Source organism: Xenopus laevis, chromosome 7L (assembly GCF_017654675.1).
Source record: "Xenopus laevis strain J_2021 chromosome 7L, Xenopus_laevis_v10.1, whole genome shotgun sequence".
Lineage (NCBI taxonomy): Eukaryota > Metazoa > Chordata > Amphibia > Anura > Pipidae > Xenopus > Xenopus laevis.
This window is the reverse complement of record NC_054383.1, coordinates 44,991,760-45,018,500: the sequence shown is the minus strand read 5'-3', so window position 1 is coordinate 45,018,500 and position 26,741 is coordinate 44,991,760. Positions and strand designations below refer to the sequence as shown.

General features: G+C 37.0%; 1 protein-coding gene across 3 annotated transcripts in view; it reads left to right on the top strand.

The window, feature by feature from the left end:
* The window catches only part of unc5b.L (unc-5 netrin receptor B L homeolog), a 110,373-nt gene that overhangs the window by 32,029 nt on the left and 51,603 nt on the right, over positions 1–26,741 (top strand). For 2 of the 3 annotated variants that reach the window (XM_041568413.1, XM_018224355.2), the window contains exon 2: positions 17,077–17,130. The exons of the other annotated variant lie outside the window; for it this stretch is intronic. In XM_041568413.1, the coding sequence (XP_041424347.1) occupies positions 17,077–17,130 (54 nt within the window). The remainder of the gene's footprint in view (positions 1–17,076; positions 17,131–26,741) is intronic. 3 annotated transcript variants of the gene reach the window in all.

Genomic DNA, 26,741 nt, shown 5'->3' with positions numbered 1-26,741 from the left:
AATCATTAGTCAATTCTTTGGAAAAGAAAATGTGTTTCCGTGGCTTGGAAATATCCTCAGATTTCTAACCCGGATTCTCGAGTAGTTCACTTGATTAAATCATTATTCAGGAATGAGGCGATAGCTTTGCAGGCAACCGAGATAATGTTGTCTCTCTTATGTCCCTACTCCCAGGCAGTCAGGGAATAGGGTTGTATCCAAATGAATCTGCCTTCTGCCACGGTTCACTTTTGTTTTGCTAAAGAATGTTCTATCTAGTTTTCTCTGTGTTGTTAGTGGAAGGTTGCAGTCAATATTCTCTGAAGCCTGAATATCTCCGTGGGGTGCTCTCAAAGATTAATCTACTGCCTTTAAAACTAAGAGACAATTCAAATCACCTGTCGCCTCTCAAATCTGTTCACTTGAATTAACACTTCACAAGCAGGGGGCAACTTTAAAAAGCTAAGCTGATGAATGCTGTGGCCCAAACCTAGCATCCCAAGAATCCTGGACACATAACCTTCCTTACTGCATGAAGTTCTGCTGTGCACCCCATTTTTACTCTGCAGAGACATTTGCATAGATTTGCTTGTCTGATCTTCAATACCTGTTATAAATGGATTTAATCTCAGGATGCGGTTTTATTTAGAGAGATGTGTTAACTTATGTCCTTTATTGAACAATCCAGAAAGGAAATTAAACATTATTTTTAACATAATTTTTAATTAGTTATTAGCCATGCTTCACCTTCGGAAACATGCTGATTCATTCTCACTATTAAAATAAAAGCCTACAGAGGTGTGATTAAGCCTTCAAAACTGACACCTCTTATTGACTAGGAGTTAACTATGTGTTTCTTTGCAAAATATAAAATTATAAACGTGTTTTTTTTGCACCAGTGAAATATATACTTGATGCCTATTTTGCCATGGCTGCCTCTTCTGTGCCATTTACAGGGAAAGATCTCCGATGACACATGCCAATCTTGCACGTTTAGATAGTAAATAGCCATTAGTGTTACTATGATGTGTAATCAAGGTTTCATCAAAAAGGAGCTGGTATTGGATATAGCATCTACTGTTTTCACATGTTGTACATTGAGAAGGGCACAGTCCTGAGGCAGTTGCTAAATGGCCTTTCATTACATTTATTAACCCACTGGATAACTATTATATCCAGGTGGATGATTAGCATTCATAACCTGATACCTGGTAACAGATGTGAAATAGATAATGTTTTCACAAAACTACAAGGGAGATTGTTAACAAATCAGATTTTAATATCCGTGACATCACGGATATTCAGGGATTTCAGGGATGTTATAAGTGTGGCATCCCTGAAAAAAATGGAAGTATAACATCCTAATTATAAACTTCTTTAGACAATGAAGCTTGTGGGGGTAAAATACTATGTGCAAAAATAATTCTTCTACATGTTTGCGGTTATTTATATGAGTGTTGCTGACATAATGCTTTGCAATGGATAAAGTTGAACAAAATGATAACAGCAGCATACCTGTTTAAAATGGTGCTGTTATTGTTGTAAAAGGAATGGCTTTATTTCCACTCAATACACTTAAATATAAATGAGATGCACAAATTGGGTTCATCTCACCCAGGTGAATACAGAATGCATTAATATTTTGCATATCTTCTGCAAAATACTAATGCAGGGATGTCAAATTTGCTATTGCTCTGTAGCTGTAGTAAACTACAATTAAAGGATGCTGGGAGTTGTGACCTTATGCTGCAGGGCATATACTGATTTTACATTTCTACACTGCACACCATATGCTGCATATTCTGGGGCCACCTTGTAATAGAATGCTGAAAGCAAGAAGTGAGTGGAGCCTTTGGGCAGGCAGAGGCCCATAGGCGCTCTCTCCAGCTGGGGTTCTCTGTATTGGAAAACACAGCAGAAAATAAGCAGCAGGTATATTTTGTTTTTCCGCTGTTTATGTAATGAAGTAGGTGCCTTTACACGTTTAGTGAAAACCTTTCCAATATACTCTATTAGCACATTTTTTTACTGCTGCTGATGCTTTTATAGGTTTCCTAGCACAATATAATAAGGTGGCTTTGCTAGATTATGTGTTTATTGATTAGAAAGCTCTTGGGGGATTTAGTCACTCTCTACTCATACAGAACCTGCGTTGTAGGTTAATCCCTTCACTGCCAGAGGCCATGTCTGTGAATTGAGAGCATAACAATAAAGTGTTTGTTTCCTTTCGGATTGCAAGAATCAAAGCTAAAAAGCATGATACCAAAAATGTATGTTTGTTTAGCTACAGATGTAGATGTTTTGTACAAATGGCATCTTTTGAAATACATTTGACTAAAGAATTTATTTAAGAATAGTTTAACACTAATGGAGATATATAGGCTGTTCACCTTCCAACACTTTTTTCAGTTCAGTTAGTTTCAGATACTGTAGTTCACCAAAAATGAAGACTTTTTCCAGTTACTTTGTATTTTCTAGCTGACTGTCTTTCTAATATTGAAGTGTAGCTCTAGGCAGATGTAATAATTGATACTATATTTGCTAATATTGCACAGATGCTGCTGAGAAATGTAGCAACTAATGTAGCAAATTGTAACCGATCAGAACTTGCGTCTGAATTACTGAGCTGCCAGACTGAAACACCTGCCAGGATCATTAAGATGTAAACTTTTTTTTTTTTTTTGAAAACGGTCAAAAATAAAATGCAAAGCAATTGCAAAAAGTCTAAATTTCTGGTGAACAATCTAAAAACAACTGAACTGAATAGTGTTTGAAAGGTGAACAACCGCTTAATGGTGGTGGCACACGGGGAGATTAGTTGGCAACCGTCAAATCTTGCTACTGCGTGCAAAAAATCTCCCTGTAATGCCTTCCCACCAGCAAGAATGTGATTCTTTGGGGGGATGGCATACTCGTCGACTTAATTTCCGAAGTTTCCTCATGAGGCAATACGTATGCCATCCCACTGATGGTCGCTTGGCGACTAATCTCTCCATGTGCAACACCCTTAAAAATACCTCTTACAGGAGCTGTTTTTATTTAATATTTTGCATTGTAGTAAAAGAGTTTTGCCGTTTTCTACCCTGAGAGAGACTTTTTCCTGTCTGCTTGTACCTATTGTCAGCCAAGCATTCCAACATGCTAAGAGCCATCAGATTATTACATAATGGTGCTGGTTTAAGATCAAGGAATCCATGAATGTTAAGTGTTTTCCTCTTGAGATAAGTGAAACCTTGTGTCAGCACATATATTATCTCTGGCTGCTGGAAAGATGTTCAAAGTTGTAATTAGTTAGAAATACTATGCCCTGTGGTCAAGTACAAATAGTTTGAGAGTTGGGAAGTTATTTCAATACGTGCACGATCACTTGGATGGAATTTAGGCATACCTATAATTTCCATGATGAAAGGAGTGCCATTCTCTAATCTCTGATGCATTGCTAGTGTGATGTAAAATACAGTAAGTCTGAACACTTTTTAATTACAACTGTTTTTCCTGAATAAAATTTGAATTCCTGTCTGTGAATCAAAGTTAGACAAATCCTTCCCATGACTCATATGAGTCCAGCACTAGTATAATATAATTTTCTTTGGCCCTGGGCCCTTTGTGTTACAGGAGACCTTTTATGTAGGTGTTGGCTTTGCTCATCTTTGTAAAAACATAAAATATTGCCTTTGTAAAAGAAATCTAAAAACAGAGATGAGAATTGTGTAAAAATATTTATTTAAATAGGTTCATTGTGTGCTTAGTCAACCTACAGCCCTCCATCTTCTTGAAGGTAATCTCCCTCTATTCTCTATGATAGAGATGCATTTTGAGAATTACTAAAGGGAAACAGGTTTGCTGATTTATGTAATCCCCACAAGTTTTCCTGTGTTGGCATGGCCAATCTCTTCACACTGTTGTCTCACATGCATACATGATATTTTGTTTCATGTGGAAAGCAGACAGTTGAACAGTGTATTTGAGGGGCTATAAGTCCCAATAAGAATATGTGTAATAGACTATGTGCTAGCCTCACTCAGCCTATAGCTAGCAATATAGGATGGCAAATCTGATTGAACACTAATGTCCCTAGACAAAAGTTGCTTCTGGTTTGTAGTTCTTATCCATTTTTTAAAGCAGACCTATATTGTGCTGCATAATTAACTTGAGAATCGAAAAAAAAAAACTCATTCAGAACCACATATTCACCCCGTTATGACTATTATGTTTAATTGGAAGTAAAAAAAAAAAAATTATTAAGGGGGATACTTATTTTTTAGTTACAAACCATATGATCGGAATACCCGCCTTACGGGTACTAGTGCTTTTATGTTATTTTTTTCACTTCAGCAATTAAGCTTTATAATATTTGGGCTACCCCTGTCTTCTGCTCATTTTACACACACATTGGGCATAGGTCATGCTGAAAACATGATGGAGCTTATTGGAGCCACAGCGGCTTGTTCATTTAAATGTTCACATAATCATTGGCTGTGTTATTAAAATGTTTTATTTATTTTAACACCCTAATGTGGATTTCAAAAACCTTGCATTTTGTAGCCCTATCACAGAATAAAAAAAAAAGTTTTATTACATAGGGAAATGCTGTTTCTGGTTTAAATATTGCCTTACCTTGGATATGACTGTGTTTTTACTTCAATTTACCCTTGTGCGGATGATCAGAAATTGATGCTTAGAGGAAGAGAAAGCAAATGCCTTTGGTGATTAAATCAGTAAATTTCATAAGCAAAATAAAGTGAGATTACCCAGAGCCTTAATAATGCTGCATGCAATAGAATATTTTGATTTATGATGTGCTGTTAAACAAAGGAATATTATATTATTCCAAAGGGATCTGCTGTATCTTTGAATAAATACTGAGAGAAAGCTTTTCTGTCCGTGAACAGGAATTGACAGGGTATAAACCCAAAGTAAGAATAATCATTCAGGCTAAAACATAAAATAGAATTATGTTACATTGTAAGCTTTAATGAGCTGGGCCCTCTTTACCTGCTGTATTAGTTTCAAAAGCATGCTCCTTAAGTACTTAAACTCTCATTTAGTTCAAAGACCTGGGGTTAGTAGTGGTCACAGGTACAGTCAGTATTAGATGGTGTTAAGTCAGCCCTCCAGCTTCCCCTCCACATTTGTCAGTTCATATGATCAATATGCCCCATCAAACATCTGACCTTAGGACAGGTGAAGAGATAACTCCAATAGTGTGATACGGTTATTAGAATCATAGCCTGCACCACTTCTAAAAAATACTTGCCCAAACGATTCATCCAAAAGTAACTCCAAGCTGAGGTAATTTTACATTAATATTAATGGACATTTAGTGAGAACTCATTAAATCACCTGTGCACCACTTTCTAAATATTACTGGCATATCTTTGTTAAAGTAGCCGTGTCCACTAGCACTGATTTTCACTGATTTTCAATTTGTATAAACTCTTCTGTAGAGTACTTTGGCGAACATGCCGGTTCCTGGGTGTCCTAGGCAAGGCCCCTTACCCGCTTCTTCTCCTATTCAGATTAAACAATAGTGCAACTGTGCAAGACATTGTAGGCCTTCCTCCATAAGCACTGCCCTAGGCACGTGTCTGTATAGAAAACTGAGTCCTTCATAAATGATAACTTTATATAGATCTGCCATATTGTATTCTCTCATGTTCCTTGACTAAAGCTGAACAGTGCAACTGAAAGCAGAAAACTGCATAGAGAGATTTGATTTGCCTTGTCTTCTGCTAAAGGAAGCATCTAGTCAAATTCCTGCAACTTTTTGCTATGTAAATAAATATCTGCCTGTAACTTAATTAAAAACTTAATTGAGCAGTTGGACAACACACAGCAGACCATCATGATATATTATCTGCATAAGGATAGCCAAATGCATTCTGCTGAGTATATCTACATAAGTTGGTATGGGTCTGTTTCCCAGCAGATATATGCCAGTTAAAAGCTTTCTTTTTTTCTCCAAATAAGCATTGTAGCTGGCCTACTTTCAATGCAGGTTTTCTAAACAATGGCAAGTAGACACACATATTTAACACAGTGCTAAGAAGGATGATCACAGCATAATTACAATGATCACTTGTATATTAGTGTAGGTGGTAAGACTCTGATCAGGAATTAGGAAAAATTTAGGCAAAGGGCACACCAACAGGTTTGTTCCGCTAATGTCTGCTTCCTGCACACTAAGTTCCATTAAATGGGTGGTTCACCTTTGAATGAACTTTTAGTATTTTATAGAGTGGTGGATTCTAAGCACCTTTTCATTTGGCCTTCATGTTTTCTTTTTTTATAGTTTTTTAATTGTTGGCCTTCTTCGTCTGACTCTTTCCAGCTTTCAAATGACTGACCCCATCTAAGGGAGCTAGCACAAGGGCAGATTCTGGAAAATTTAGTCGCCTGGCGACTCATTGCCTCTTCTTGGGGGCGACAATCTCCCTGAGCTGCCTTCCCCGTGCCTGCCGCCTGCTATAATGACAAAATGCTAGCACCAATGCACTTGCGGCGATTCGATTTCTGAAGTTGCCTGACGAGGAAACCTTGGGCGACTTCGGAAATCGAAGAGCCGTGAGTGCATTGGCGCTAGCGTTTTGTCATTATAGCAGGCGGCAGGCACAACGAAGGCAGTTTGGCAGACGACTACATCTCCCCGAATCTGCCCATGTGCTTGAGGCCTAAAAATCAAATGCTCTGTAAGGCTACATGTTTATTTTTATTGCTACTTTTTATTACTCCTCTTTCTATTCAAGCTATCCCATATTCATATCCCATAGGGTAATTTGAACCCTAGCAACCAGATTGCTGAAATTGCAAACTGGAGAGCTGCTGAATAAAAAGCTAAAGAACTCATTATTGTAAATTGTCTCAAGATATCACTCTCTACATTATCTCTAAAGCTGGCCATAGACGCAAAGATCTCATCGTAAGATCGTACTTGTGTGTAGAGTCCCGTCATTTTTCGTCCGACGGAGATCGGTCGATCGGACAGGTTAGAAAATTTCTGTCTTCTGCGGGTAATATCTCTGCTTGTATTGCCGATCGTACGATTTTCAGTGGGAGACTTTCACTAGCTTTGTCTATCGTACGATTGCTGTCAGGGGCAGAACATCGGCTGATCTGTTCTTTAACTACTTTATTTGGTCGGAATGGTAAGACTTTGATCTGAATGGTTAGTGGCAGGTTGGGAGATGGGAAAGTCCGATCGTATATTGCTTCGTACGATCGGATCTTTGCGTCGGTGGCCATTTTAAGTTAACTCAAACACCTTTAAGGAAAAACTCAATTTACATCTTTTCCTTTATAGAAGTAATCACCAGGGTAAGAAATTAACATAGTGGTCAGTTTCAAGATGCCCTGGTACATAAGAGAAATAAAGTTTTATTTTCATATCATTATTTCTTTTAAAGCCCACCATTATTTCACAAATCAATATACAGGAATCCATTATTTTAGCAACAGGGTTGTTAGATTGGTTGACAATGCTATTTTGTAAAAAATACCTATTTGTGGAATCATATTCTTTTTCTATAACCAACTGTGGGGTATGCCATGATTCAGTCAGTCTTGTTGGCCTTTCTGGAGTATTAACTGCAGATATACAGCATCGTAACTACTGGGAGAACATGGGGAGCAATTGCACCTGGGCCTGCTCCCCCTCTGCGCCTGTCGGAGACCACTCAGCAGCAAATGTGGTAAGGAAAACGCGTGTTGGGGGGGTGGACTAGCAAGAGGATAGTTACGTTACTGCAGATACAATGAAAAAGCCCTACAGTACATATCTGTCTTTGTTGGGAGAATAAATCTGAGCATAATTTATATAGGCAATTAAATCAAGAAAGACTTGGGTAATGAACCTAGTATCATTTTATTGCTCTGTCCCATGTAACTAAATCCAAAGAAAACATTTGCCTGCAGTTTTAGGAAACTAAGTTTTACTGTGACTAGACTAATGATGGAAGAATTTTCTATACTTTGTGGAGGCTAGAAGTAAAAAGGCCTCAATATCAATTATTAGTTGGCAAGTATAGAGAAAAGTTGGTTGCAGTGCTGGCAGTAAGTGCTAAAAACTGACCCCTAAGGAGCCAGTATTAAATAGTTGATAAATTTGAAGCACCCCACTACCAGTTTGTCAGGGCACTATTCCACGAAAGAAGATTGTCGTGTTACTGCAATATTACCAAGTACATGCCACATTTAGTTAAGATTTATAGGGATTTATAATAAACAGTTTGTTGAGTAATAATCCCTTTATTATTTTTAGGAACACATCACGCTTTAACCAGATATCTGAAAATAATGAAACACTCTCCTCCCCAAAAGGACACTACACTGGCACAGTTGTAGCATTTTGATTTTACTTTCTCATTTGTCTTGGTCTCTGGATTTTTTATTACTTCATCTTAAATAATTTAAAATTTTCGAACCAAAGGGCTTGAACTATCCATTAATTTACATTAGTAATTTATACATCTGGATAAATGGACGTGCTGTTGCTGTAATAGTCCCTTTTAGTACTGAAAAATCCACATAAACCAAACTTGTTCCTGGAATATTATCAATAATATCCTTATCTTTAATGCATTTTGATTTATATCTTTCCTAGACTGCATTTTATGATGCTGACTTGAAAGATTCTGTGCAAGCCTATTGTCAAGCAACAGTGAACAGTGCCACAGCATTTAGTTGCCTTTTTTTGGTTCCACATTCTATTCTATATACTTATCAGCATGACTCGTTATAAAAACTAATAGTGAAATTTAAACAATTGTCTACATTTCAGTACAGATATAGAACCTGTTATTCAGTGGCAACCAAAGTAAAAAATTCAAAAACTGTATTGCAACTCTGCTCATTGTGAATGAAAAAGCACATATATGGTCAGATTGTATAATTCAAGCTTCAAACAAAGTGCTGACACTAGTATTTAATTGTTCATTTAGTCATTTGGTGTGGAACAACCCAAATCAAATATTAGGGCAGGTGTATGAATAGGAACAAATGTTGTTGTCTCTCCAATTTGCTTATAATTTTAATAGAAACACAGACATATGCACCATGGCTCTCGCCTGTGGAAGAAAAAGGCAGAGCAAAAGGAGAGAATAAAAACAGCTGTTTTTATATTTTCTGCAGTATCAAAGAATTGTATAAATTGTACTCACAGTTTAGTTTTAATCTGTTATAATGTCTTTTTTTTTAGCAGTAAGAGCATCTGTTAACAGCAGAGCATTAAATCTCCTTTTTTGTTTACTTATTTGTTTTATCGTACAGGTATTAATTTTCTTGGCAATTTTAATTAAAATTTTATTTCCATAGACTTATACAACTCCAAATGGGACCCATTCTGACTCTGTCGGTATGGTTTTTCCACTTTATATGTGCTATTTCAAATATGCAGAGAATTTGAATGAAGTCAGATACTGTTCTAGAAAGAAACGGAATCTGTTATAGTAAATATGTGTGAATGATTCTTCTGTAACAACAGGTTTGTATTTGAGGAGTGCATCAGAATGACAAAGGAAAAGCATATACTCGGGAAATACCCTAGCATAGTAGCATACTTTTTAAAGCCATTATGTTGCATATATTGCATTTGGCTGCAGATACATGAAAACATGGACCAGTGAGCAGCTTGGGCTAACTAAATGCTGTCCCAACAAAATATTTTTCTGTCATATTAGGAATTGAGATATCAAATATTTATGTATATTATTAATTTACTGATTTTCTTTTGGATGAGTTCACCAGTTAGTTGTTAAAATTAGTGACAGTGCATGAGCATGCTGCAGGAGGCAATTTTTGTGTGCTTTTCAACTGGGCTGAAGATCAACAAGCATGCCATCCAGTTGATTAACAGCAAAACACCTAATGTAACCTTCATTAAACCTGCTTATTACATTACTTATTAATTATGGGGGAATTACAGCCCCTGGCAACATCATTGATCATAAAATGTGAAGGTTCTCAATGAAAAATTGGCAGGTAATGCAGGAGCACCCCATAAGGAGGTAAGTTTAGAAAGCTTTAGAAACAGAATGCACAAAAATGACAGCAGGTAAATCTTTTGGGGTTCACATACGGTCAGCTATAGGGTTGAAATTCTGAAGTGGCAAGGCATTAGATTTAGGGGTTATATTGCCCTATAAATTTGACAGGCGTTGACAGACAGAGTCAGATGTCCTGCTGTCCAAGGCTGCCAGGTTGGCAGTTTTACAGCCGAATTAGACTATTAATTTAAAGCCCAGGTGGGTTTTGAAAGAACAAACTAGCCAAGGTACGAATTTGGGCCTTTGGCTGGTTTGTACTTTGGAAATCAGACAAAGTTTTATCTTGCCCTAATGTACCAAGCCTGCACCTCCCAATATTGGGTAATGTCGTTTTTGTTCAATTTGAAGACAGCCAAGTTTAATGTAAGACTACAATACCCAGCATGAAATGGGACTGACTTGTGTAGAAGTCGGGAGTTATCAGATTTTGGGCAATGTTCCTGGTCTCCCCGTTTAGGCAGAAGATTGCACCTGTACGCCTGGCCTCTCAGTGCTTGGGGTATAGGAGGATGGCCTCTCCACACTTCAGTGAATGTAATTAACTCCAGCACACACAAATTGCTCAAGGGATTCCTCCCGTGTTTAATGTTAAGCCAACAACACAATGTTTCGGGGGCGTACCCCTTCGTCGTTTCAGGGTTCCATTACTAGGAGGTAAATGTGCTAGTGCAAAGATCCACTCTACCACAAACCTACCCAACCAGCAGCAAGAGTTTGAAGGAAGATGTAATTTTGCATTTTAGCTACAGGAGAGAGAGAGTTCTTCCCGTGCTCTTGATTGTTCTTTTGGCAGCATAGTGTTTAGAGGGCATGGAATGTCTGGGTCTTTCTGACCTCAGCTGGAATTTTACATTGTTCAGAACACTGCTGCCATGCTCGGCATTAGCCTTCATTACTACAGCCGCACATTTTCGTTCCAGGCATCTTTCACTTGAGTTCTTTCTTTAGAAAAGCATGTGTGTCTATTAGGAAGGGTGAAAGCAATCCGAGTAGTCAGTGTGGGTACTAATCCTGATTGTATTTGAAAGACAAATCAGTTCAGCCATCCTCTTAAGTCATTTCTCCACTGCAGCCTTATTTCAGGCCAGAACAAAGTCACTATGTTTATTAAAGGGAAAATCACGAAAATGAAAATTTAATATTAGCTTCATCATACTGAAATAAGAAACTTTCTTAATACAATCAATTAAAAATGCTGTACCATTTCTGAAATAACCAAGTTATTCTTCACTATTCCTCTCTCAGCATCTTTTTCTCTTCATTCTCTCTTCATTTAGGAGTTCTGAGTGTACAAGTGCACTGTGACATATTTTCCTAAACTGAGGGCAATTACTATTAGGGATGCACCAAATCCACTATTTTGGATTCGGCCGAACCCCCGAATCCTTTGTGACAGATTCGGCCGAATACCAAACCCTAATTTGCATATGCAAACACACGTGATTTTCCTCCCCACCCCTAATTTGCTTATGCAAATTCGGGTTCGGCCGGGCAGAAGGATTCCGCATCCTGCTGAAAAAGGCCGAATACTGGATTCGGTGCATCCCTAATTCCTATGCAATAAGTCAGTTTGCCTGATCACATCACACAATATTACTTTTTTTCATATTAACTTACTCTACAGGGTAAGCAAGGAGAAGGCTTGCAAGTATGAGCTTACAGTCTGCTGTGGTTTCACAAAGTAGAGTGCCTTGCAAGCTGCCATGTGAATACAGCTCTGGGATTTCAGCCAGGTTTCTCCCACCAAACTGTCACCATCAAGCTTCTGCTTATGATTTAATATAGGTTTAATAGCTTTCCCATTAAGAGCTGAACCATTTTTTTTCCAAAAATAAGTATGTTTAAAAGGTTTTCTGTATTTGCCTTGCATCAGGGAAAACAAAGTAATAGTTAAAGTAGGAAGTTGTTGCTGCTTTTTAGCAGTTAATGCTGCAGTCCTATTCCAACGAGATGGTGTCTGCACTAACTATTAGTAGTAAAAAGGCTGGCATCTCATGAGAATATGTACCAAAGTCTAAAAAATATTTTTATCTATTTATTGTAACTTACTGAGTTTTATTGTGTGACATATTCATGGGCAACCCCCATGAGAATTCCCCAGCATTTTAGGGAGCAAAAATCTTCTTGATATTTTGCATTTTTGTGGCACATATTAGTGTCCCTTTAAAGCTTTTCTTTTTCAACTGACATTTTTTTTATATAATTTTATAGGTGTACTCAATGCTCATAGTGATGTGTACTTGTTTACTGGCCTTGATACTCCATAACACTAGAGTAGTGTGATTGTTAAAATGATATTAGAAATTGTAATCTTATTATAACCTAGGGGTTCTCTGAACACTTTTTGTACCACAAAGAAAAAAAAGAGGCCAAAAAGTCTGAAAAAGCCTTCCATTAAAGCAGAGGGGTTTTCAATGTGGTCATATTGGCATTATGCTGTAATGATGAATAAACTGTGTTACAGTCAGAGCCAACGTAGTGGTAATTTTTTTAAGTGGTTTCTAAAAGTATGTAGAGCAGTTCTCCTGATACTGATAATTGCATTGTGTTGCTAGTCCCTATCTGAAGGGGTTTACTAATATATTTTCCTCGTAATTGGATTTTGAGACTATTGCTGATCTGGATCTCCTGATGCTTTTTGTGATTTGCTTGGTTTTTTTAGCCTCAGCTGCCAGACTATTCCTTATTTGATTGTTAGCGTCTCTGTTGATCTTATGGAGAGATTAGAGGAAGTAATCTAAATATTCAAATCTTTATCAGCAAAGTCAAACACAAAATAGATAACCTAGATTAGTGGCAGAGATTTGTTGTGTTACAGTCTGTACGTGCGCCTACACTGGTAAATTGCCAAGCCCCTAGCCTTATTTTTCAAGAAAACACTGAATCCTAGACTGCTACTGTATTGTCCAGTAAGACAAGAATTTACTATATTGATTGAAGCCCATTATAAACCTGTTCTTTTATTTTATCGCTGCAGCAAATGTGCTATGAATTGAGAATGGCTTTAAGAAAATGTTATGACTTGCATTATAGGTGCTACAATCCAAGAAGAAATACTGGGGCAAATGTTTTTGATAGTGCCTTCTTCGTAAACTACTACTATATTTTGTTGGGAGACTTCAGACAAGATAGACACAGACTTGTATAAATGTTAGACAATGTATGTTTAAAGTCCTTGGCTGTGTGAAATTGCTTATGCTTTTCCTTCATTACCAGAGCTGTCAACCCCAACTGTCAGATTTTTTAAGTTTGTATATACAGTATGCATGTCCTTGTATGAGGCTCCATGACACCAATAGTGAAAAACAGAAAGCCACACCCTGTGATGTAAAAAATGAGTGTACCCGTACCCTTTGCGGTGATGTGGAGATATGGATTGATTTGTTAAGCCCACAGGGCTTGCGGCATTTGTTTTAAGAAACATTTTCTGTATGCATTCGAACATAATGTTGATTCCAAACGAATAATTGTAATTCCAAAAATATATATACCCCAATTTTCACTTAGTAGGGATTTTGTCTATACTCATGAATAAGCATTCTCTAGCATTTCATTAAAACCAGTTAACAGCTGAAGGACCACAGATTGTATCTTCTTACTGTAACATTAGCAAATATGTATGGAAGGAGCTGCATTTAATCTGAGATACATGGTCTTTTTTTAGATTGCGGTGGGAAAATGTTTTCTTCTGCGTTCTTTAATTGTGTGACAGGAGACTGGAGTCTACTATGTCAAGAATAACAGGAAGTGATAAGGATGTTAAATTACTTCCTTGGCCCAAAAAGGAGTGCATGATATATCTGGTGTATTTTCTGATATAAACATTTACTTCTGTATATGTGAATATTATGGAAAGCCCTGTTAAAATTAGGCAACTATTAGGTTGCAGACTCTCGGGTTTGTTTCCTTTGCACAGTAGAGACACTCCTTTTTGTTCACAGCTACTATTGGCTGCCATGGAGAAGGTCCTATGAAATGTAGGAATAAAGCTGGACATGCACTTGATTCTTTTCACAATATATCCTGAATTGGTCTTGGGATGGAGCAATTGAATAATGTACTTTTTTAAGATATATGTATCTGGTTAAATTGCACAAAGCTGAATCACACCATAAGCGAAATTACATCCTATGGTTTTTTGCTCAGCGGTCACGAAGAGGTGCTGGCATCATTGGGAAACCAGGTTTACATGACATGTAGTGAAATAGAAGTTGTTCTTACCTGAAAAGTTAAACATTACAGGTGTTGATATAAGGCTTTCATATCTGACTGAAATAATTGCTGTATCAGGTATTTCAAAAGTCTGGATTAGAGATATCTGTAATCCTTTCCTCTTTTCCACTTTTCCTCAAAAAGGAAGAGATATTGAATGCTGTTTAGGGTAATATACTTCATGGCCAGCTAGATGTGACTTTATATTGCCAAAACGAGGGTGGTTCCAGGTTTATTGATTTTGTTGGAGGATGCAATACTAAAATAAGCCTTCTAGCAATGAATTTTCTTTCTTGCATGATAGGAATTGACAAGTTCTAAGTAGTAGCTGTTAAATTTACCCTTTTAGCAGTTTCAAGGTGACCTAATACATTATATGAAAAACAGGCATCTTCATGATGGGGTTCATGGAAGCATACATGCTTGTACATTAACATATCATATAACATATGGGAAAACAAATGAGAGAATATTGCTTCTTTTCCCTGAGTATAGTATATTTTATCTATTAACAGAAACCTATACATTGTGATTTGAATTTCTAGGCAATAAGCTGCCAGCGTCATTTGCACAATATAGATTTGTTTTCATGTAACATCTTATTGACCTTTCCCTTCTCTTTTTCCTTTTAGGTAAGTGACCTTTTTGTTTCTTCCTGATCACCGATTTATTGAATATCCATCATGCTCAGAAACCTGAGGTTGGTCATGTGTAAAATGTGCTCCCTCTGAGGTGTACAGAAGTTATGGATCAGCAGTCAACTCTTATACCAGTACTGTGAGTTTGTAATTTGTATCAAGTTACCATTATGGTACAATATTATTATCCACTGTTTCATTTGCTTTATGTGGTGCCTGTTTGCTTTCAAAGATGTTTATATTATAGAGCAAAGGTTCTTAACGATTAGGTTGGAACCCAAGATAGATTGGCATGTTGGTTAAGGTAGTTCAATTTTAAATTTGCTCCTAATCAGAAGAGTATATTTAATTTGTAGGAAATCACAATTATAATTAGATACATGATTAGTTCTATATTTAGGTCACAAAACTGTCTAGATTTTGTAAACTCCAAAATTCATTATGAAAAGAAAAAAAAGGAGATTTTAAGCAGCTTTCCAATAAACCTTCATTTTTGAAAAGTTGATTGATAGGCCTATAAATAATCATTGGAATTGGGGCAAATGTAGTCTTTATTGGAAGAGTGTTACAGAAAGAGGACAGATACTGCTTTTAATTGCAGATAGACTTAGAAATTATTTATAGCTATTAAAAAGACTTAATGCATATTAAGTTGCTAAGAATGTAATTTCTTTCATTAGATAAAATGCCTTTTCTTTGGGTCCTGTTTTATATTAGGTTATCAAAAACCCCATAACTGCTGTGTTAATCTCTTACACGTTTTACTAAACAGTGAATCCACTTTATATAGGTGTATGAACTCATTAACCTGTAAAACCGATTAGTCATTTAATACCATGTTCAGCAGAAATTAGTGACAAAAGTTTAGGATGACCACCTGTTTGAAGAACAAGAATAAAATCTAAAACATTCCATGTTTAAAATACCGTCATGTTATCGTTTAATAGCTTATTAATTTACACCTTGTTTCTCAAACTGTGAGGCCAGATCAGTGCCTTTCTTTCTATTTTGCTCAGTATTAAATGAGAACTAAACCCTAAAAACGAATGTGGCTACAAATGCCATATTTTATATACTGAACTGATTGCACCAGCCTAAAGTTTCAGCTTCTAAATGGCAGCAATGATCCAGAACTTCAAACTTGTCACAGGGGATCACCATCTTGGAAAGTGTCTGTGTCACTCACATACTCATTGGGCTCTGAGCAGCTGTTGAGAAGCTTAGGGGTCGTCACAAATTATCAAGCAGAAAATGAGGTTTGTCTGTAATATAAGCTGATGCTACAAGGCTGATTATTAAATTCTGATGCTAATTGCGCTGGTTTCTGTGCTGCCATGTAGTAATAGTGACCGCAGCATAGAGCATGTGCAGTGAATCAGCAGAAAAGAAGATGGGGAGCTACTGGGGCATCTTTGGAGACACATATCTTTACTGCTAAACGGCTGTGGTTGGTTTGGGCTGGAAGAAGCACAAAACATAATGTACAACATCTGTAGCCTAATTCTTTAGTTACACTTTAGTTCTCCTTTAAGTAAACCTTTTATGGAGACCTAGGAAGGTGTTGTGTTTACAGTAGTGGTATTTCAAATGGTTGTTTCTAGGTGCCAACTTTGTACAGTGTTTGAGGCCTCAGAGCTAGGTAAGGTAAGCTTGGCCAGGTAAGCAAGGCATATTTAAGAGAACTTGCACTATTTAGGGTACTATACCCAGAAACTTCCTCCTTTTAGATTTTGTTCCATCATCAATTGCTTTAGTGCCTTGTACCATAGGTTTACTATGGTTAACTGTTGCAGCAGTTTGCCCCCTGTATACCTAGTTATGAAAAATGGATAATGAGGGCAGTACCAGCTATTCCATCTGTCCCACTTTTCAGAACAGTTAAATTGTATGTGTTCAAAGCCTCTTTGCTGGTAACACTGCCGTTTTGGATGAAGCCTACATTTTATAAATGTAAATGGCTCCAGACAAAGTATTTGATATTCAGTAAAGCAGTTTTCTCAGGCACTTGGAAATTCACTTGGAAATGTAAATTATATTCCTGTGAAAAGTACATCAGTTACTGCACTTCAGCCAACCACTAAGTATGCTTGTATATATTCTTTAAGGTATCAAGTCTATAAAACCATACCATTCACATGCAGAAAATCTATCCATCTTGCCTTTCTAATGCCCCGGTTGTTGCTAATACAACAGCAATGTGTTTGCAGGCATGTACCTAAAGCAGAAACTACCTTATCTATCATCATCTACAAAAGCACAAGGTAATTTTCATATATCAATTTATAGCATCTTTTATGCTGTCTTTTACAGTAATATTTAGATGGGTATTCTTAATATACAATTTCTGTAATATGTTTGACTTTCAAAAGATTAAAATAGATAATAAAGGTGCCTTTGTGTGTCCAGCTGTTCAACTGGGACAGAGTTTTCCCTTTGTACTTATTTTTATTGTTACAGAAATGTTTTAAAACATTTTTTTTGTTTTTATAACAAATTTTCTATTAACCCAGAAATATATGTACAATCAACAGTTTCTGATTTTGTAATCTTTTAATAAAGGCTCCAATACTGTATTCATCAGCATTCTGTGAAATAATATCATAGCAAAGACCTGGTAGGCAAATAAAGCCCCAGAGCCAGGGTGTAGTTCACCTTCACACAACTTGTTTTTTGCCAACTGTAATAATTTTCTGTCATTTTATATCCTTTTTTCTAATATCAACATTTGAAAATATTTAGGTTTACTTTTCCCACCCTCTTGTGTTTCCCACAGCAAGCTTTGTTGCCAACTCTCTAAAATGTTTGTATGTTGAAACCGTTTTAGCTAGTTAATGGCATTTCTCAGTTCAAGGGGTTGTTCACCCTTGGATTAACTGTTATTAGTATGTAGAGAGTGATCATTTGCAATTGGTCTTCATTTTTTATTATTTGTGGTTTTTGAGTTATTTAGCTTTTTATTCAGCAGCTCTTGTAAATTCAGCAATCTGGTTGCTAGGGTCCAAATTACCCTAGCAACCAGAGATTGGAATATGAATAGGAGAGGGGTTGAATAGAAATGAGTAATCAAAAGTAGCAATAACAATACATTTGTAGCCTTACAGAGCCTTTATTTTGTAAATGTATGTATATATTTTTCTTTGTAAAGCACTCCTTGAGGGCAAAGCACTGTACAGCAAAACAATAGATTAGTAGTAACAAACAAGGGGTCATTGGAATAAAAAGTAACAATAACTGCATTATTAGAATACAATTCACATACATATAAAATATAATTACAATGCAGATTAAGTGCTCAGTGTCAAGGAAACAAAGGCTAGAGGACCCTACCCCGTAGGGCTTACAGTCTAAATGGTAAATGGGATCATTTGGAAATCAAAAATGAAGGTCAGTTGAAAAGTTGCTTAGAATTAGCCATTCTTTAACACACTAAAATTTAACTCAAATCAATGTATAACATTAATGTATGAAATTATAGCAGTTTATACAGAGTGACCATTGTAGATGCCATTGGTTAGAGCTACTCATGGGTATTTTGGCTGCCTTGAGTAGCAAGTGACCTGCATTAATTCACTGTGTTTTGTGCCTCCCCCCCCAGATAACACAGAACAGAATCAATGCAGTAACAACTGCACCAGTTTCGTATTAGCAGAAATTCCTTTTTATCTTAGCCTGAGAATTCATACTTGCAAGAAACTTTTGTATCTGAGAATTACACATTCAATAAGTCTATATTAGCACTGCATATTTAATGAGGCATAATTGCCAGTTTAACTTTTTTCCCATTATCATTAGAGTTCAAGTATGGTTTAAGTTGTGCATTCTAAGGGCTCTGCCTGTGGCCTTTAAAATGTCATAGCATGAAAATAAATAATAATGAACCATTTATGTGATTGATCTTTGTGATTGTATGCTCTCTCAGTTATTCAATTTTCTATAATTAAGGTGTTAATTTCCTAGTAATTTCCTGGTGATATAAATGCAGTAATGCAGTAAACCACTGTCCTTGCTTCACTCTACAGTCGGTGCTTTGTTTATTAAACAGTAACTGTAGCAAAGTTCCTGTTGCTACTGTTTGTTTTCAGATACAGAAACATTGTCAATGCTTTCCTATATTTACAGACCTTTAGATATTTGAAATTTCTTCCTGGTACAAAACATCATATAGAAAAGTCCTTTCTACCAATGTATCCCCTTAGAATGTAAGTTATGAATAAGATACATTTTCCACTCTAAGGTGCTTTTCAGATATATAAACAACATATATCTTTCCTAATTCTCACAATAAACAATATTTGTTTTTGGTTGCAATTTTCCTTTTGCCATACCCAGAATGTTTATATTATATAATGTTCTAAACACTACCAAAAGCATTCTACAAAAGTATAGCACTAGTGTGGGAATTCTGAATAGCAGTACAGTAAGCTATGATATTTTCATTTGCACTTCCTGCCCAGTACTCTGCAAATCATACCAAAAAAATTGCTTCCTCTGTCCTGCAGAATATATATATATATTTTTCTCTATACCACTTTTTGCATTCAATTGAAATTTGAATTCCTTCTTTGTGGTTTTCAACCACATTTCCAGCCATATATGATCTTGGTGGGACAGTGTATTTTTGGGACTTCGGATAAGTAAATAAAATAAAAACGTTATTTCTTTTATACTTTAGGCCACATCATCGTACAGCACCTGTAATTTCCCCTGAGGTATGAAATCCCATATGTATTAAGTTAAAAATCTCTGGCTTGTTTTCCTTAGAAACCCAATTCCCTGGAGGAGCAGTATTTTTTCACTTTTCATCTCCAGTAGTTCCTAGCACTTATACATGTCTAAAGCTATTATCAGCTGCTAAGCAAAGGTTCCTGTCATACACAATATAAGCAAGGGTTTCAATTTGAAAACCACACATTTGGCACCCTGGAGTCCAGGAAACAGTAAGGTGTATTTTATAACTGGAGTAATTGTATGTAAGAAGTAGCTAGTCATACCTATTAGAAAAATAGCAATAGTCTCTAAAGCTTTTAATACCCAGTGGGTTTCTTCTTCAATTTTACAATAATAAATTTGCTTCAGACATGTTCTTGCAGATGTTAAATACTTAAGCTATCCTAAAATAATGGCAGCTACATCTGTGTATTTTATCCATGTGGTTTTTAATTTTCCGTATCTTAAGACAATCTCCTGTTACGTGCTCATTCATGTAGTAACCATGGCAATACAGGAAACAATCTCAATTCTCTCAAATTTAGTAATGATCACCTTGTTTTTGCTATGATAACTAGGAGATGTTTATGCCAAATTTAAAGCACTGTCTAGATATATATGGTTGTTCAAATTTACTGGTAACCTTGCATTTGCCCTTACTTTTCACTAAGAACTTCTTTTATGTGGGGCAAAAACATTCATACGATTGTTGTTTTCCTGCCTTAATGGAAACAGCTCAGCTTAATACAGATCTACACTGATCTCTGCTGAGGGAATAGACCTTCTCCTTCTCCTGACCAGTCCTGAGAGGCTGGATCCCTGGGCTAAATAAAATAAGGTTTGTTTCTGGTTACAACAGATTATTTCTTTACGCCAAGAACTGGAACTGGAAAATAATTAATGAATATAATATAGCTTGCTTCATTAGTGTCAGGGCATAGGACTTGGCAACAACATGTCTTTTAATTTACAGTCCATTGTACTCCCCTTTACTCCCGAATACAGAACATGGACTAAGTGGGAATTGCACCGGGGGGGGGGGGGGGCGGGAGGCTGCAGTTTTATATGAAAAGTATATGAGGCCTAGGGAACATTCCATAATGCTGTATTTTAAACTTGCACTGCTTTAAACTGGCCACAAGCACAAAACGTGTATTATTTGGTCATTTTCTGTATTTATGTGTATGTGAGCAAATTGTATCCATGCATGAAGCCAAACGGCTCAAATTTTTAGACTTTTGGCATAATGACATGATTGTAAGGGCTAGCTAGTGTGCAGTACCTTTAGAGGGCATTCATTCTCATCAATCAAAATCTATTACCACGCATTTTGCAAAGGTATGAAGTAAAAACATATACTACAAGTTCTAGAGCTGAATTATATGGAACGTATGATGTCCTACAGAAAATTCTTTTAAACCTTTGGGGAGGTTGGGGTGTGTAAAAAGTACTTGAAAAACATTTGGAGGACAAATTATACTTTTTACTAATTGCTCAGGATGAAGATACCATAGCATATCTTATTGCCCCCTGTATGGGCCCCTCCAGTGATCTACCCAACAGATATCTGGATACAAATCAACAAGATATCTGTTAGGCAGATTTGAAAATCAGTATTGGTGACGGCTGCATTGGCATGATTCCCTTTTAAGGATCTCCATTGGGATGCAGTTTTTATACTGGGAGTCAAGCAATGAAATCAGCCCAATTTGGCCTTGCATGTGGGTGACCAATTCATGCACAGATATGCTTGTTTGGCAACCTCATTGATTGAGTGGATCGATTTATGTATGGTGCGCATTAGGTATAAGAATACATAAATACATACCCCCATATGTATATATAAGGCACTAAGTTTGCCCAGGAGCAGTAACCCATGGCAACCAATAAGATGATTGCATTTAAACAGATGACTAGTAAATTCTACCTGCTGATTGGTTGCTACAGGTTACTGTCCCTGGGCAAACTTAGTGCCTTTTATTACATAACCCCAATAGTGCCTAAATAATTACAGTATATACTGCATGAAGTATATGTTTTTACTCTTCTGAAAATTACACCCATCAAGAGAAGAATATGTACTTCTAAAATCAAGGGGATGCTTTTTTGCTCCTCCTAAGATCAATGGAATTACTTAAACGGAAGTTATTGTGTCAAATAATGTTGGTGATGAATCATCGCCTTTGCTTGCATTTCCTTTCCCACATAAAGTCATTTGCTCTTATGAGCTGTGGTAGTGAAATGTTATATCTTTCCTGGATACTGAAACAACACAGTATGGAAGAGGTGGAGATACAGCCTTGATTATGAAATAATACTGTCGCCAGAGGCAAGATCCAGTTTCTGAAGTAAGTATTCTGTGCTGTTGCTGTATTAATAATATATGGGCCAGAAAAAGACACAATAGAGGTTGGTGCTCAAAACCAAGATCGGCACCCCCTCCACAAACAATTCATGGAAACTCACAAAGGAAGCAGACAGTTGCTGAACACAGTCAATTGGGAAAGTAGAATGAGAGACTAAGTCCTAAACTAATATAAGAGAGGGAGGGGATGTTATCCTACAATTAATGGAAAGGGAATATAATTGTGAGTGCAATGCTTGTTTGTTCTGCGTTGGATTGTTGTACTTCCTATTATAACTATGTATTATGTACTCGTGAAATTCCCATGGATAAACAATATGTGTAGATTAAGAGCAATCAGCAGGTGCAGATATGGTGCTAGTTTACGTGGCATTAACGGTGGCAGACAGGAAATGACATCACTTCCTTTTAACAGTTCCCTTAAAATTGAGGCTTTGGAAGATGTTTGTGTCACATTTTGATTCCTATAAACTGTTTTGTTTACATTATACAGTAGTTTCTCAGTTGGCAGTTTAGTTGGTCGCATTTGTTTTAACAATAGTAACTAATAATAGTAACCAAGTTAAAATGTGCCCTGTTTATATGCTGGAATTATTTTTCATATAAATATATATGACCACTTCACACATGCATAAATGTGATTATACAGGCAACTATTTGTCTGCCCCTCCAAGTGCCACAAATGTGACCTAATTAGCCTTCAGGTTGTTCCTCATAATCTATTGCTTAGGGGCATGAAGGGGAGCCCAACACTTTGGGAACATATGCTTTACATAATTGGCAATTATTTTTTTGTAAATTTAAATTCACAGATTTTTTTTTAATTTTAAAAAATGTCTTTACTTTTTATCTTTAATAATTGAATTATTATTTTAATCATGGAATTCTAGCTCATTGGTTTGTCAGAGACAGCGATCCTTGTAATTAGCTAATGCCTGAGGCCAAGTTAGCTCTCTGTATTACTCTCTGTAATACTTGCCATAGTAATGAACACCACTTCATAATTCCATTGCTTGGTTAGCACACACAGTAGCCACAGTAGTAGGAGCCACTGACACTTATAAGCCATGATGTCTAGTAAAGGCAGATCAGATGTTGGCCCTTGAAAAGTCAAACTGGCTGATTATTGTAACACATACAGACCGGAGATTAAAAAAAGTTCCTTTTTAATTGCAGTTCCCATTTTAGACACGTCATTGCTTTAGAACTGGTTGGTCAGTTTAACAATTTGTGTGCAGGATTACAGATGTTTTTGTGTACCAAGTCTTAAATATGTTTATATACAAGCATTTATATAAACATGCACTTGTACTACCCAAGTATTTACGTAATCCAGAGAACATATTCTTGTAAACATCACACTTTGACTTGCATATCCTTTCTTCAAAGTTCAGTGTCAATATGAATATAAGAATGCCCCTGGGAGGCAGTAAAAGAGCTCACATAAGGACATTTGTTTTTATAACAGGATGTAATTCCAGTGGAAAGCTACCTACTGTGACAGAGCCAAAAAGTACAGCTTTCATCAATAAAGCAGCTTCATATGAATCTGATTTTACTCATGGAGCATCTTTTAGCACAACACATAAAAGCTGATATGATTGTGTCTGGGAGAGGATTAAAGCACTGGATATTTAACCCTTTAAGTGAGCTGTTGGAGTTGCCTTAGGAGAAAAGATTACAACATGTTTTTTCTCTTGAAAGAATACTCAACCTGCTGCCCCTTAGCTGATAATGCACTATTACCTCCAGTGCATTGGCTTACTGGGAGATATTCTACTGTATTGCTGCCTACTGTGGTCTAGCACACTAGTATTTATTTTCCATCAATAAGACCAAACTGGAGCTGAGTCATCACTTTCATACTGCTAACACATGACATGTTGCAGCATTACAAGCATGGGCTAAATATATGCCCCAGACCAAAAACAATAAGCAACCAGTCAGCTTTTGACCCTGATTTTGGTTAAAAGTAATCAAAAGTCAAGAGCTGAATACTATTTATATTATAATAAAGCCTTTAAATGTCTTAATGCTTGATTTAGAGTATGTGAAATATATCTAAAAAGGTCTAGATGTGGTACACTAGCATACCTCCCAACTGTCCCGTTTTTAGAGGGACAGTTCCTCTTTTGACCGCTCAACCCGCTGTCCCTAGTTTGTACTGGAAAGTCTCTATTTTCTTTGCACTGAACAGCCAGAAAAAGAAACAACGTTTCTAACTTAATTGGCTTTGGCAGAGAGCCCAGCCACAGCTGCAGACAAGATACTTTTGTAACAATTTTGAGATAAGCAAGTAAATAATTGTGATAAGATAACAGGTCCCTTTGGAGAAGTTAGGCTCAGAGCTTAAGGGTAAGGCTACACTGGGCGTTTTGGGGAGATTTGGTCGCCTGGCGACTAATTGCCTCGTCTTTGCGGCAACCAATCTCCCCAAACACCTTCCCTCACACTGCGCCGGCTAAAATGAAAAATCGCCGGCACTAATCACATGCGGCGGTTAATTTTCTCCAAAGTTTGGACGACTTCGGAAAACGAATCAGCACGTGTGGTTAGCGCTGGCGATTTTTCATTTTTGCCGGCGCAGAGTGAGGGAAGGTGTTTGGGGAAATTGGTCGAAATTGGTCGCTGCAAAGATGAGACGATTAGTCGCCAGGCGACCAAATCTCCCCAAAACGCCTAGTGTCGCCTTACCCTTAAGGGCAATTCACCTTCATTAGTAAAACTGTAATAACTGAAAAAAAAAAAACTACAGAAATATGTTCAAACTTTCTTAACCTGCCAAATTTTGTAAATTAGGGTTTGTGGCCACAAAAACAGGCGTGGTCAAAATGTTGCCGTGCTACGCGTGCCAACTTTTTTTGTCCCTCTTTTTATTTCCAAAATGTTGGGAGCTATGCAGTTAGTAGGAGATTGCAGTAGTGCAAATGGTATAGGATAAGGGCATGGATTAGTGTTAAGCTGTTAAGGTGGCCATACATGGATAGATCCGCTCGTTTGGCGATGTCGCCAAACGAGCGGATCTCCCTCCGATATGCCCACCTTGAGGTGGGCAATATCGGGCAGATCCGGTCGTGGGCCCTAGGGCCCAACGATCGGATCCTAGCATTCGGTAAACGGGCGGTCGGATCGTGGGACTGCATCAACGAACAGATGCGGCCGCGATCCGACGGGATTTTCTGCCCCATCCGATCAGGATCTGGCCGACTTTCGGCCAGATCTCGATCGGGGAAGCCCGTCGGGGGCCCCCATACACGGGCCAATAAGCTGCCGACACAGTCTGTCGGCAGCTTTTATCGGCCAGTGTATGGCCACCTTTACTTGAGAAAGGGGCAGATTTCTCTTAGTTATAGGTTTGTTGAGATAATCCACTTAAAAGCAATAGTTATATTTGGTGACTGAAAATGGTACAGTGATGGAAACTTGACCCACCTAACATAAAATGAGGAGAAATGTGGGATAGTGGGATTGCAAATGCAATAATAGTTAATGGCCTGGGATCGACCAACAAAGAAAGGGAAGCAAACAGAAACCATGGATAAAGTCTGATCAATACTTGTGATGCTGTTTGATGGGATACTTTGGAGACTATATACAATGAACTGTTATTGCAAAGAGTCACTATACTAGGTCACAAAAGTGCATTCTGCATAGGCATTGTATTGATATAGACCACATTATAAATACATCTATTGGTAACTGAAAAACTATAGTTAATGCTAGCTTAATCACGATAAATACAATAATTTCAGTATTAATAAGCCTTATATACATATGTAATGATACTAATGTGATTAATGCATATATGTAAAGAATCCTAATTCAGATTAACCTATGGCAATATGTTTTATTGAACATTAATAGAGATTAATGCAATTTTTTTTTCCATATAGGGTGTAATTATGTTTTAAACCAATGTTCTTTTCCAGATGCCACAACAGTGCCAACAAATGCAATTTTTTGTGCTCAGGCAATATTGGCAAAGCCTGACTTTGACTATAAAGAGGTTAGCATTCCCACTGAAGCTGTCCTTTCACTCTCATTTGCATATCACTGTAATCTAATGATGTTTCTGTCAAAAGGTCTCAGTGGGGGATTCCTACTGACATTTAACTTTTACAATGTCTTTAATTAGAGAAAGTAATTAATGTAAGTTACAAAAAATCATCTTGTATAAGTTAGTTCAAACTTTACTTATACAGCAGCTCAACAATGTGGCCAATATTCAGGGATATCTTATATTTGGCCATCTATGAGCTGATCCTCTCTAGCTCCTAAATAAATGTCTGGCTCCAATAGTAACCTGACTGTCTCATTGTAATAAAGGAGAGACAGTTTTTTTTTTTAGCTTTGTCTTTATGGGAATGTGGCTCTGAATATTAAAAGTGAATTTATTTAAAATACATATGCATACTGTGTTTAAATTAAGTGGCCATTTATAAGATAAGGAGAAGCCACATTAGCTAGGATATAGGCTAATGGGAATTATACACTGGATTATGTCCAAAAAAATAACCCCATATATGACGACCTCCTATGCACAAGAATTAAACTATTTATTTCCAATGGAAGTCTCAACTCTTTTGAAGGCCACGAATGCCTTTGTGATTTTTTGTACACCCAAGACTCATGCATCCTACTGGTCCATTCATAGCTGCTATATACTGTGTGGCTGCTCTGGGTGTTTATATGATCTCTCTCTCTCTCCCTCTCCTCTCTCCCTCTCCTCTCTCTCTCTCGTGTCTCCAAAAATATTTTAGAGCACAGACACATGACATGTTTCGACAATGTTGCTTAATC